This window comes from Perna viridis, chromosome 3, assembly GCF_037379345.1.
Source record: "Perna viridis isolate PV_CMFRI_1.1 ecotype Kerala chromosome 3, ASM3737934v1, whole genome shotgun sequence".
Lineage (NCBI taxonomy): Eukaryota > Metazoa > Mollusca > Bivalvia > Mytilida > Mytilidae > Perna > Perna viridis.
The window spans coordinates 33,405,226-33,419,480 of NC_142447.1; the positions used below are offsets into that span (position 1 = coordinate 33,405,226).

General features: G+C 31.7%; 1 protein-coding gene across 1 annotated transcript; it reads left to right on the forward strand.

Annotated features, from left to right (window-relative positions):
* The first annotated feature begins 4,567 nt into the window (after window positions 1-4,567).
* On the forward strand, window positions 4,568-5,278 carry LOC148621940 (uncharacterized). Its single transcript, XM_088574101.1, has one exon. The coding sequence runs from the start codon at window positions 4,568-4,570 to the stop codon at window positions 5,276-5,278; it is 711 nt and encodes a 236-aa protein (XP_088430227.1).
* Window positions 5,279-14,255: the final 8,977 nt, after the last annotated feature.

The window sequence follows — 14,255 nt, forward strand, 5'->3', positions numbered from 1 at the left end:
ACACATTTTCTGATGTCGTTCCAAACTCAAACTTTGTGTCGTTTGCGTTTTTTTATCACAGTAAACTGAAGCTGATACTTCTACTGAAAACTGAAAGTGGTCTTTAACATATTGCTAAGCGTTTATATTTAGGAACGCCTTTTATATAGACATTTTGACAGATGTGGATTGTTTGTTTCGGTGAAATTCAGAATATATTTACTTCACTTTATGCAAAAAGACATCTCCATGTTGTTCACAATGCAATTAAGTATTCATTTATCTCTTTAGGGTAATGAAATATAAATTTTAGGTGAGGTCTATGTCAGTGACTTTTTAAGAAGCCGTTTGTGTTTTATTCTAAGTATATATCCTGGCCATACTAATCTTCTCCCTTTACAATCTTAAAGAATGTTAAAGAATTGTTAGCCCCGTGCAGGTACGGGTGATAAAAGAATAGGCCTGCAGCAGCGCTAAGCTTGTCGTATAAGGCGACTAAATAGTGCTCAGAAACCTAGCCGGGGGCTAGGCGCTCTGCCCACAGAGCAACTGGGATGTGTGCCCCAGGTGGTGGAATGGGGTACCCCTGGCGTGTTACATGCTGGGGTTGTCAGGCTATAATACGGAAAACCTGACCGCAAACCACAGTGTTGCACCGTGTTTGGAAAGATGCCACGTTGCTCGCACGTTAAAGATCCCTGCTGTGGTATTCGATAGGAGTAGGAACCATTGCGCTCCGCCACAGGAGGCTAAATTTGTTGTTCCTATTATCCTTGTGACCCATCCTTTTTTTTATTTCATGTTCATTATATCATCCATTTCATGTTCATTATATTATCCTTTTCATGCTCATTGTCTGAATATAGCTGAAATATTGCTGCTCGGACGTTAAACCCCAACAAACAAAAGAATTGTTAGCTTTTATGTTGTGGGATTTAAACTATAATTCGTCTAAAATATTGATTAAAGAAAAGCTTGTAAGATTTGACTTGAATTTCACATCAGTTGAAAAATGGCGCTTATATTTCTAGTCATTTCATGTCTGGATACCTTGTATCGAAATGAAATTTACGACATCGGCATTTAAGAACTGTACCAGTACCAATCATTCTCAAAGTAAATCGGCGTATAATTCAGCTGAACTAAATTTTGTCAATCATTTACTCTGGTTTTCAACCACTTGCTTAAACTCTGTCTGTTTTGAATATTATTAGTAAATTATCTTACTTTTTCATTTCACATGAAAGCTAATAGTTTTTCTAGTGGTAATTTTCTATAAAAGCATTTGTGATCTTATAGAATGCACTAATTTCTTCCCTTCTCATTTCCATATTCCAAGTCAAAGTTTGACGTCTTCTGGCGAAAAAGTATATATGAAATTCGTATTTTAAAAGTGATCTCATGTAAGATATATGCTTTCTTTTAAAACTATGAATTTCCGCAATAAGATTCATTTTCACCAATTTAAGTTTGGATTTTGTAATTATTTATAAGCCAACTTACTACAATATGTATAGACATGCCCATCCTTTATCAACTGAAAAATTCGACAACTGGTCATTACGAACTGGAAATTCCTACAGCCGATTATTACGATCTTACAGCCATGCATTACGAAGCATCAATACGGGACCATTATGGACTAAATCAAAATGGCGTACATTTCTTACAGTAAGTCACAACTTTTATCAAGTGTGACCTAATAATTTATGATTAATTGATTGTTGGGGTTTAACGTCCGAGCAGCAATATTTCAGCTATATTTAGACGATGAACATGACATGGATGATACAATGAACATGAAATGATGATGAAATGAGAAAAAGGGATGGGACACAAGGATAACAAGGTCGACAAATTTTGATTGCCACTAGAAAAAGGGAGGGATGGGTAAGGTCGGGCAATTTAGCCTCCTGTGGCGGAGCGCAATGCTTCCTACTCAATTCGAATACCACAGTAGGGTTCTTTAACTTGCGAGGAACGCGACATCTTTCCCAACACGATGCACCACTATGATTTGCGGTCAGGTTTTCCGTATTATAGCCTGACAGCCCCAGCATGTAACACGCCAGGGGTACCCCATTCCACCACCTGGGGCACACATTCCAGTTGCTCTGTGGGCAGAGCGCCTAGCCCCCGTCTAGGTTTCTGAACATTATTTAGTCGCCTTTTACGACAAGCTTAGCGCTGCAGCAGGCCTATTCTTTTGACACCCGGACCTGCACGGGGCCCTAATAATTTAATTGATATAAAACATTAGGAGAATTTAAATTACAGAAATGTGGTATAGGAACTGAGTACATTGATTTCTTTGGTATGTTTAATATAGTTCTATAAATTTACGATTTTTTTAACTATTGGGACAACAAGACCTTCATGATGAATTTTCATAAATATTTGATTCACCGAGATATGAACTTGTGTTAAATCATGGTGAAATCATATGTAATAATAACTGACTGTCCTGAAATAAAGTTGGTTAATGAAAGTATCAATATAAGGGCTTTTCCGTATTGGCCCTGTAACATGCCCTTAGTATTAGTAATCGCCTCGGACGGCGTTGCTTCGGGCCATTACAGCCATCCTTGGCCATTGTTAATACCTCGGGCATGTTACAAAGCCAATATTGAAAAGGTCAGACATTAATACTATAATATTATCTTTAAATACGTGCTGAAAAAATGCTTTCTTACTTGTTTAATATCTCAAAAATCAATACTACACATTTAATCTGTCTAAATATGTTTTAAGGCAAAGTTTCTAATACATATTTTTATTGTCTACGAGGTCAAACCGTTTCCAAGTTATCTATATAATTACGTTTCAACATTTTGATCAAAACGTCACTTCATGTATCATATATATCAGCCCGTTCCATGTTCTTTCATCCTATATAGAGGACCTCTATTTGCCAACAATAATGTTTTTGAATTTTAAACAATCAATATTGAATATGTTTGCTACTCGTTACAATGACAGTATATACACAGTTTCGGTCTAATCGTGGGATAATCAATGAGCATGCACCTACACTTCACGAGGAATTTTTTTTATTCTAAATAAGCCCTACCTCGCGGAAGTATATGTCACGCATGCTCATCGACTTACCCTGAAAAAAGCTATTAAAGCAAAAATCATTTTAATACAATGTATTTATAAAAGCAATAAGCAAAAGCAAATTAAAGGGACATTAACTTTATCCGCTAAGTAGACTCCCCGTAAAGTCCATTTTAAGGTATGATTGATTTATCATCTGGTGTTCTTAGCTTTCTTAGTGGTCTTCAAGCGACGTTTTTCAAACAAATATTTAACAAAAAAGTACAAAACATTGATTAGGGGATAAAATATGGTTGGAAAAACATTTTTTTATCTATTTAAGTTAAGTAATTTTGTTAATATACTTATTTGGTTAATCTAAATTTTTAGTTTTTTGTAGTGTTCCATAAAATTTTAAAAATATATTACCACAATAAACTAGTTTTGCATAAACCAATTCTCAAAATAAACTTCAACTGTACAAAAAAACTTTGTGTTACATTATTAACACAGAACAAAAACTCATTTACTTCAAACCGTTGATTTATTCGAACACATTATCGTAATTCCCGAAAGATAACCAAACCAAACAGTGTACCACAACAGAGCGGACGAATATACCATCAGATAACATTACTATAACATCCGTTTTAATTGCTATGCCCTTTGTATATATATAAAAAAACGCAATGTACTTATGTAAATAAATACTAATGAACTTTGCTATCAAATCATTAACTTATTATATATATAGAAAACCCCATTCATCATACAAATCCATTGAATACTGGAAGTAAAAAATATCGTCAAAAAATTAACGGAAAAAGGTGGGGCACCAAAGAAGAAGAACAGCATTCAAAGTATATAGCCAAAACTTGAAAACTAGAAATAGATATGATCTACATACGCAATGTTGACAATAGAATAAAATACAATTATATATAAAATATGAAGATAAGGATCACAAGACAGTAAACAATGAGTGCCATCGAAAGAATTAGCATGTCTTGGTCCGCACAATGCAAGTGAGTAAAATCCGGTAAGAGTGAAGTTCGAAGGGAATGTCAATCCGGTAAAACGTGAAATTTAATTGAGGGTATCTTGTCTTATCTGTGAGATAGAAAGCATATTGGTCAACTAAATTTTGATGACGACCAAAAAAAAAACCTTTTGTAGTGATGATACCAACAAAGGCTGAACATACTCATGTGTTAGAAATTCATTGTGCAAATAATATGCACGTTTGTCATAAAGAGTAATAAAGGAACCAGGATTCAAGCGATAACCAAAAAAATCTATTACAAGATAAAAACTAGACAGGGACAATAGACACACACAACAAAGAACATGAAATATATTCTAGATAACACATACAACGAAACAAGGGGAAATGGACAACCCGGTCTCCCATTGAAACTGGGAGCGTGGATAAGGTGTAGCGTAAGCAATCTATGCTTTTCTGGAAATATCTGCACATTTTCATTTTCAAACATCCTGCATCATCTAGGTATAGGTAAAGTCTGGGAATAAATCAAAAGAGTCCGTCCAAATAATGGCACAATCAAACAGAAATTTTTTCAGCACTGAACAAAATGAAAAAGAAATTCTTCATGATATTAAGAAAGCTGAAACACTGATTATTGGAAGCTCCATGCTAAAGGATATAAATCCATCAGGATTATGGGACACGGGCATCAGTACTAACAGAGGGGCCAACATCAGTAAGCTCATAAAAACTGTGCAGGAGAAAGATATGTCATCTTATAAATTTATTATAATTCATATTGGAGGAAATGACTTAGAAACAGGACAAAATTATTCGACAATAAGAGACAACTATGAAAGTTTACTGCAGTTATTAAGGGCTGTATGTAGACTAGACTGTGTCTTAATGATATCAAGCATTACTCCAAGAATAAAGATTAATGTTGACCCATTGAATCAAATGTTATGGGAGATGTGTAGTGACCTGAACATACAATTCATTGACCATTATGATCACATTCATGACAAAAATGGTAGAGTTTTGCATTATCTGTTCCAAGATGGGTTACACTTTTCTAGAAAGGAAACATCTGTTTTCCTACAATCGGTAAACAATTATGTCAATATCCTAGGTTATGATATGAAGAATGGGAATTTTTGTACTAAATGTGGGGAACCAAACCATAATAGTAGATCTTGCAAGCACAGTCACAAAGTTGGCTGTTATTCCTGTAATTATTATGGCCACAAAGAGAAATTTTGTAGTTTTTACCAATAAGAATCTGGCAAAGAAGAAATAGCCATAGAAAATTTGACAAAAAACAATAACTATTTTATATTATTCTCATTGTGTCACGATTATAACAATACTACTTACACATGTCATAAATTATTAGATGGTTTTCTGCAAAGGAGTGTTAAGTATTTTAATGATGATAAAAGTAAGGATAAAGCCATAAATCAGTTATGTTCGTCATCCACTACAGGAAGGAATTTGTCTGCATGTCAAGATTCTTTAGACACTAATAGAATGAAGGACATGTAAATTACACATCAGATTAAGTTTAATAGTATAAATGAATTGCCTGTAACTAATTGTACCATATCACCTCCTGAGGTCCTTCCATCATTTGATATAATGTTGCATGTATGTATTATGTTTACTTTATCTATGATATCTTGTTTCTATTATCTGAATGTACAGGAAGTAATGAAAACTGATCTATATAAGATGTACAATGAAAGTCCATATGGTTTTGGAAAAACAAAAGGATTGAAAATTTCTTCACATAATATTAATAGACTGGAAAACAAGTTTGATGAAATTAAGAACACTTTATTATTTCAGAAGAATCAGTCAGATATAATTGGGTTTTGTGAAACTTTTCTAAATCCAAATACTCTAGATAGAGAACTAATTATTCCAGGTTTTAATCTTGAGAGAAAAGATAGGATGAAACTACATGATAGTGGTGGTATTTTAGTTTATCTTCATGATAATTTGAAATTTTCTAGAAGACCTGATTTAGAAATAGGTGGCATTGAGACTTTGTGGTTAGAGATCAAACCTTTCTGTAAAAGATCCTTTTTCTTGTGTTATGTGTACCGACCACCAAAGTCATTAACAGATTGGATAAATAATTTTGAAAAAGAAATGAGTATAGCTATGAATATAAATTCTGATGTTATTATTATGGGTGATTTTAATATGAACTTTTTTACATCCGTCTAAACCTACACCAAAATGGTTAGATTTCATTAATATGTTTCATCTTCACTAATTGATAACTGAGCCAACTAGAGTAACAGAAAATACAAGAACTTCAATTGATCATATTTATGTAAGCAATCTAAACATGGTCCTAGATTCTTTTGTTTGCAATTCTGCTATCAGTGATCATTACCCGGTGAGTTTAGTTAGAAAAGAACAAGGACATGAATTAAAAAAGACCCATTCAACTATTACATACAGAAATTTTAAGTTTTTTGATAAGGAGTCTTTTCTTTCAGATATGATGAATACACCTTTTTACCTTATTGAGCAAGAAAGTGATCCTTCTGTGTGTCTCGATTTATTTTATGGTATGTTAAATTCTGTTCTAAATAAACATGCCCCAATTGTAACAAAGAGAGTTAAAAGGGAGAAACAACCAGATTGGTATAATAATGAAATTTTAAATGCAAGAAAGCAAAGGGACAAATTCAAGTCTCTTGGTATGTGGTCAGAATATAGATTTTGGCGAAATAAAACAACGCATCTGATAAATAGTGCAAAACAAAATTACTATGTAAATCTTGTAAAGGATAGTAAAGACTCCAGAAACTTATGGAAGTGCATTCATAGTTTAAATCCTAAAGTCAAATCTACACCAAAGGAATTGAAACTTGAAAGTGGGGAAAAAGTAGTAGACAAAGAGCAAATAACTAATGTTTTCAATTATTACTTCACTTCTTGTATTGAGAATTTAAGAAACCTGATGATTGTGCCAAATCATGATTTTCATAAACTACATAAATATATTAAGGAAAAGATTAGAAACTATGATCATAAACAGTTTATGATACCTCCAGTAAAATGTAGGGAAATTTATGAAGCACTATTAAAGTTAGACACAACTAAGTCATCTGGATATGATAAAATTGGGCCTAAGGTGCTGCAATTAACGTCTCATATTATTGCACCAAGTCTTACTTATATATATAATCGTATGATTGATTCAGGCATATTTCCACATTCACTTAAGATTGCAAACGTAACTCCTGTTTATAAGAATGGTCAGAAAGATGTAGTATCAAATTACAGACCTATTTCAATACTTCCTACATTGTCACAAATAATTGAACGACATATATCTAATCACTTGTATGAATATTTATCTCAATGGGAATTTTTACATCCAGCTCAGTCTGGATTTAGACCTAAAAACTCCTGCCAAACTGCTCTTGTGAATATTGTGGATAAATGGCTATGTAAGATGAATGATGGAAACATAAATCTGGCTATATTTGTAGACTTTAAAAAGGCTTTTGATGTTGTTGATCATGATATACTTTGTAAAAAGCTAATGATCTATGGTGTAAATGACAGCACTGTGCAATTCTTTAAGTCCTACTTAAAGGATAGAAAGCAGCAAGTAAATATCTTAAACACTTTCTCATAAAAAAAACCTATTAGCTTTGGCGTTCCTCAGGGTTCCATACTTGGACCTCTTTTATTTGTTATATTTATTAACGATCTTCCTCTTGACATGCATAATACAAATGTTGATATGTATGCTGATGATACAACCATACACAAATCTGGGAAAAATATTAATTTATTACAACAGGATCTGCAAGATAATCTAAGAAAAGTTGAAAACTGGTGTAGAAATAACCGTATGTTTATCAATCCTAATAAAACTAAGTGTATGATTATTGGAATAAGACAAAAACTGTCAAATGTTGATATACCCTCCTTAATAGTTAATGATAAAGCTTTGAAATTTTCTTTATGTGAAAAACTACTTGTAAAAATTGATGATACTCTAAGCTGGAAATGTCATGTTGATTATATGTGCTCTAATATTTCATCAAGATTGTATCTCCTAGCAAAGATTAAGAAATATCTGAACATTGAAACGAGAAAAACTTTCTATAATGGGTACATTCTTCCGCTTATTGACTACTGTTGTATTGTATGGGGTGGTTGTGGCTCTAAAGGATTAGACAAAATTCTTAAACTCCAAAAACGGGCTGTCCGCCTCATTCTAGATACTGAACCCTTTTCTCCATCAGAATCCTTGTTTCTACTTTCATGATTCCTTATTTTTTGAACAAGGTGGCGAAAAGTCGTTCCAATAGACATTTCAATACAAATAAAGTATGGAATGTTAAACGGTTTTTATTCCTATTGAATGAAATTTTATTTAAATCGGCTATGAATGTTTTATATTTATCTATATAAGACGTCTGGTGATATTTTGTTTTAAAATTTGTTTGAATGGGAAATAAAGGGAACCAGTATCCGAACGGTAATAAAAAAAAGATCATAGTCGAAGGGTAAGAACATGAAATGCATGAACCAAATTAACACCTATAAAAACACAAGAGTAAATAAGCAACCCGGATTCCAGTAAAATCTTGGGCAATGGCCGGGGATCGTTCTCTGATTTTTGTTTAGAAATACCCGCTGAGTTGCTTATATAATGTCACGTACGGGTTAGAAGAAAAAGAAACGAAAACTATGACACGGTGAACAAATCGGTTCTCATGTTGCAAATAGAAACACTGGTTCACGATGGCGACTATAAAGTTCTTGTAGTGATGACTTTAATGTTGCAGCAATGTAATCCTGTTCGAGAAGCCTAAAAGTGAGAACCCCAGCTCGATATAGCATGTCCGGATACACAACCTCAAGATAGACGCTATTTCAACAAAAAGGGGTGAATTTAAAATATGACCAGAAGCGCGGTTGTTGGACACATTAAATTGTTTTATTCATTAAATGCATGGCTAAATATGGAATTTAAACCCAAATTCAACTTAACATTGACACATTTTCCAATGTTGTTCCAAACTCAAACTTTCTGTCGTTTGCGTTTCTTTTCTTTTTCTTTTTTTCCATACTATTCATTACTAGTTTTTGCAGTTTTGGAAAGTAATTTTCATTTTGTCCATTTTTAAAGTTTGAATTCGTCAAAACCATTTGCAACTATTTATAACATTATCAAAATTATGGAAAAATATAAGAGTGAAACTGATACTTCTACTGAAAACTGAAAGGGGTCTTTAATATAATACCGAGCGTTTATATTTAGGAACGCCTTTCATGTCGATATTTTGACTGATTTTGACAATCATAATATATTTACTTCACTTTATGCAAAAACAATCTCCATGTTGTTCGCAATGCAATTAAGTAGTAATTTATCTCTTTAGGGTAACGAAATATAAATTTTAGGCGAGGTCTATTTCAGTGACTCTTTTTTTTTGTGTTTTATTCTAAATATATATCCCGGCCATACTAGTCTTCTCCCTTTACAATCTTACAGAATGTTTAAAAATTGTTAACTTTTATGTTGTGCGATTTAAACTATAATTCGTTTAAAGTATTGATTAAAGAAGGACTTTTCTTTCTTGTCAGATTGTATTGTGCTTCGGTACTGAATTTTATACAACAGTATAAAAAATCAGTTCAGGTTAGGTTGTAAGATTTGGCTTGAATTTCAAATCAGTTGAAAAAATAGCGCTTATATTTTTAATCATTTCATGACTGGATACCTTGTATCGAAATGAAATTAACGAAATCGAAATTTAAGACACAGTACCAATCATTCTCAAAACAAATCGCCCTATAATTCAGTTGAACTAAATTATGTCGATCATTTACCCTGGCGGCGTAAAGAAATTGCGTAAAAACGGTTAAATCTTTGGTTACCACTTGCTGGACGATTCTTTTATGTTGCAGTGTATTTAAACTACATTATTAGTATGATTTTGGTTTTTTTTGTCTTTACCACGGGTTGTGCTATTCATTCTTTTTAGATTGTTGTCTTTTGAGGTCTTATTGCATTTCCAACCAATCCACTTCCTTGAACTAAGTCTGTTTTGACTATTAGTACAGTATCTTACTTTTTCATTTCATATGAGGGCTATTAGTTGTTCTTGTGTTTATTTTCTATAAAACTGTTTGTGATCTTATAGACTCCACTCATTTCCTTATTCTATAGCGTAGCACAGTAGTAAAAGTTTTGGAACGAATACTTTTACTTTTGAAATTTCCATTGTTATACTGAATTGTCCTATAGTTGACGATTCGTTATTTTTTGTGGTCAATATCATAACATTTACCACTTACAACGATATTTTTTAATCTCGACTTTTTTTTTTTGTTTTGTTTTGTTTTTTTTTGTAATAGATTTTTACGCCAGTTGTCGCCTTTCAAAGGTCTCATTTATTTAGCAACAATATACAAGGTATTCAGTGGGTATAACAGCTAACAGACAATGGGATATGAATTAATAAACAGATAATTTTTTTAAATAAATAATGTACTTGTTAACTGAAAGTTTCATTATTAACTTTCATCTAAAATTTAAAATATTTCATTTAAATCACAAGGTATCAAAAGCAATGACTTCTCAGAGGAGAATGCCTTAATCTTTAATTTACCATTACATGTATTAATTTTATCAGGTTTCCCAGTGAAAACAAGAATATTGGTATATATACTATTGATAATTGATTTCCATCTTTAATTATTTGAATAATTTTATAGTCCATGAACTCATGAATTTATCAGCGGTAAAAAAAAAGATTTTTATTCTGCAAAACTTTTAACAAACAAAGCTCTAGAATTTGGTCAATTTGACCTTTGTAAAAAGCTCAGATAGCATAAGTCTTTTTTTTTTTGTGTGAATGTTCTACATCCTATTAAAAACAAGTCCAGGATTTCTGTATATTATCTCATTTTAGACGTAGGTTAATTTTTTGTGTAAAAATTAGTTGTATTTTTATTTGTATATACTTAATTTCTTTTTCAATAGCTTTTTAAGTAAAAGGAACACGCAGGAGTTCTCTAATTTTTTAAATATTGTTTGGTTCATGTTGATTACTAACCACTGCACAATTTATTTCTTTTTTTCAGGTCTTTTGTCATTGAGAAAAATAAATTCTTAAATGAAATAGAAGTTGCTCATATTTCGGAGGAATCCAATATATTTCATTCAGAAGTTGACAAAAAGCATCTTCTAGCAAAAAACTACATATGAAATTATTATTTTAAAAGTTATGTCATCTAAAATGTGTGCTATCTTTTAGATATATGAATTTCCATAGATAGATAGATATATTTCTTTGATTAAATATCAACATATACAGCATATACAAGCATAATTGAAGCACAATAAAATATTACAGACATATGATATATCTTTAATTAAAATTTTAAAAAAGACTTATTGTATTATATATGTTAAATATCATAATGAAAATTTTACAGAAAAAAACTGTTTACAGTAAGTGTAATAATGTCTGAACTAGCTATAAAAAGATGTTGATATTCAATCAGGATAACCCATGAAAGTCAAATGGCTTATTTCCAATGGGATCCCAGTATGTCATAAACCTTACTCCACTGCAAGATACACAGTAAAAATTATCTCATGACTTAGGCAGGTTTATATAAAATGCAGTTAATTTGATCTAAATGTTTCTGTTAAATATTCCTTAACATTGTTTTTGAAATCATTAATATTTTTTTTATATATTTTTCAAATTATTTGGTAATTAATTCCAATCAATAATACAATTATAAAAGAATGTCATTTTTGTTGACCTTTGATCGGTGGTACCCAAAAATTGAACTCCCTTGACCGTGTAAAATACTGATGACAATCTGTGACTTTAGTAAAGTTATCCTTCATATAATGTGGACTTACATATAGGACCCATATTTTCATGTATCTAATACATTTGTTTTGTTCAATCTGTAATTTGTGTCGTAAATTTTGACAGATAGTCATACCAAGACGAGCACGCATAATCAAAATGACACTGTATGAGAGCTGAATTAGTTTCTCTAGAATTTTCTGATAGGCATTTACCCTGTCGGTATCAGAACTTCAGCCTTGCATTGTTTTTTTTAATAGAAGTATTGACAATTATCTCCCCAGAAAGAAAGTCCTAAATATTTCACGCTATTTTGTAAGGAAATAGTGTAATTATTGCAGACAACGTTAAATGTTTCTATTTTCGAAAGTTTTCGTTTAGAGCCAAATAGAATGCATCCGGTTTTTCCTAAATGTAGTGACAGTTTGTATCTACTGGCCACTGGATACAAGACTCGAATTATTAACCAAGACAAGCTAAATTATATCAGGATTCTTATGTGAATGTAAAATCGTGCTATCATCAGCTTAAAGTAATAATATACATTCAGAACTAATACTTGTTGACATATCATTAACATAGCATATAAATAATAAGGTCCTAATATACTTTCTTGAGAAACACCATAAAATCTATTTTGAAAACTTAATTCGTCTCCGTTTACACTGACCTTTTGTTTTTTACCAAAAAGATAAGACTCACATCATTTTGTAGAATTCACGCCCATAAGCTATAACTTATTACATAGTATGTTGTAGTCAACTGTGCCAAAAGCTTTCTGTAGGTCAAGCATTATCATACCAGTGTATAGGCTCTGAAGTGATAGCGATTTTATATGATCCAACAAATGTATCAAATATGTATCAGTAGAATGTGAATTTCTAAAACCGGACTGTAAGCTGTATAATAAATTGTTTCGAACTATGTATGTTTCATATTGGAAATTAACTGATCTTTCCAAAATTTTAGAGACTACAAACAAAATGCTTACAGGTCTATAGTTTCCAACATCGAGTCTGCTGTTCGTTTTGAAAATGGGACAAACGCGGACAATTATCGTATTATCAGGGACTATACCACTGGTAATAGAAAGGTTAACGTTGTATGTGATGGGCTTTTTAATGTTAAACATAATAAAGTTCATTTATATATTTAAATATGTGCTAACAAAAATTCCTTCTTGTTTGATATCTACGAAAATAAATCAATTCTACGCATTTAATCTGTCTAAAAATGTTTTTAAAGCAAAGTTTCTAATACACATATAATTTTGTCTACATTGTCAAACAGTTTCCTACATAGTTACATTTGAACATTTTTATCAAAACGTCACTATATGTATCACTATATATATACACGTTATTTCATCCGATCTAGACGACCTTTAATTTGCCAATAATTGCGTTTGTTGAAGTTTAGACACTCAATATTGGACATGTGTGCTACTCGTTACAATATTATGATATATACTCTTTCGGGCTAACCACGGGATAACCAATGATCATGCGCGGATTATGCTCAACATACACTTCCCGTGGTAAATTCTTTAATTCTACATAAGCCCTACCTCACGGAAATATATGTCACGCATGCTCATAGACTTACCCCGAAAAGGTTCATGGAAGCAAAAATCATTTTTAATATAATGAGAGTCTGTATTTGTAGAAGCAATAAGCAAAAGCAAAATAAAGAGACATTAACGTTATCCGCTAAAACGATCCCCCTTAAGTCCATTTTAAAGTATGGTTACCATGTCATCTGGTCTTCTTAGTTCCAAATTTTCAAACAAATATTTAACAAAAGAAAACAAAAATGAATCGGGAATAAAATATAGTTGAAAAAAAAAACATTTTATTTTATCTATTTAAGTTTGGTAATTTTGTTAATACACTTATTTCATTAATCTCGATTTTGAGCTCAATTTTTGTGGTGTTCCATGAAATTAAAAAAAAAAAACATATAACCACAATAAACTAGTCTTGCAGAAACAAAGTCCCATAATAATTTTTTTATACCATTGAAGTGAGAAGATAGTTAAAGTACTTCATTAATACAAAAAAAAACTTTATAATAAATTATTAACACGAAACAAAAACTCATTCTTTTCAAACCATTGCTTTATTTGAACACATTATCGTAATTCCCGAAAGCTAACCAAACCAAACATTGTACGACAACAGAGCGGACGAAAATACCATTAGATAACATTACTGCAACATCCGTTTTATTTGCTGTGCTCTTCGTATAAGATAAACGCAATATAATTATGTAAATAAACACTAATGAATTTCGCTATCAAATCATGAACTTATTAAAAATCTAGAATCCCCACTCATCATATAAATCCATTGAATACTGGAAGTAAAATGTACCGTCAAAAAATC

Excerpts from the sequence above, each read along its gene's own strand:
- LOC148621940 (XM_088574101.1), top strand. The coding sequence starts at position 4,568 with ATGGCACAATCAAACAGAAATTTTTTCAGCACTGAACAAAATGAAAAA.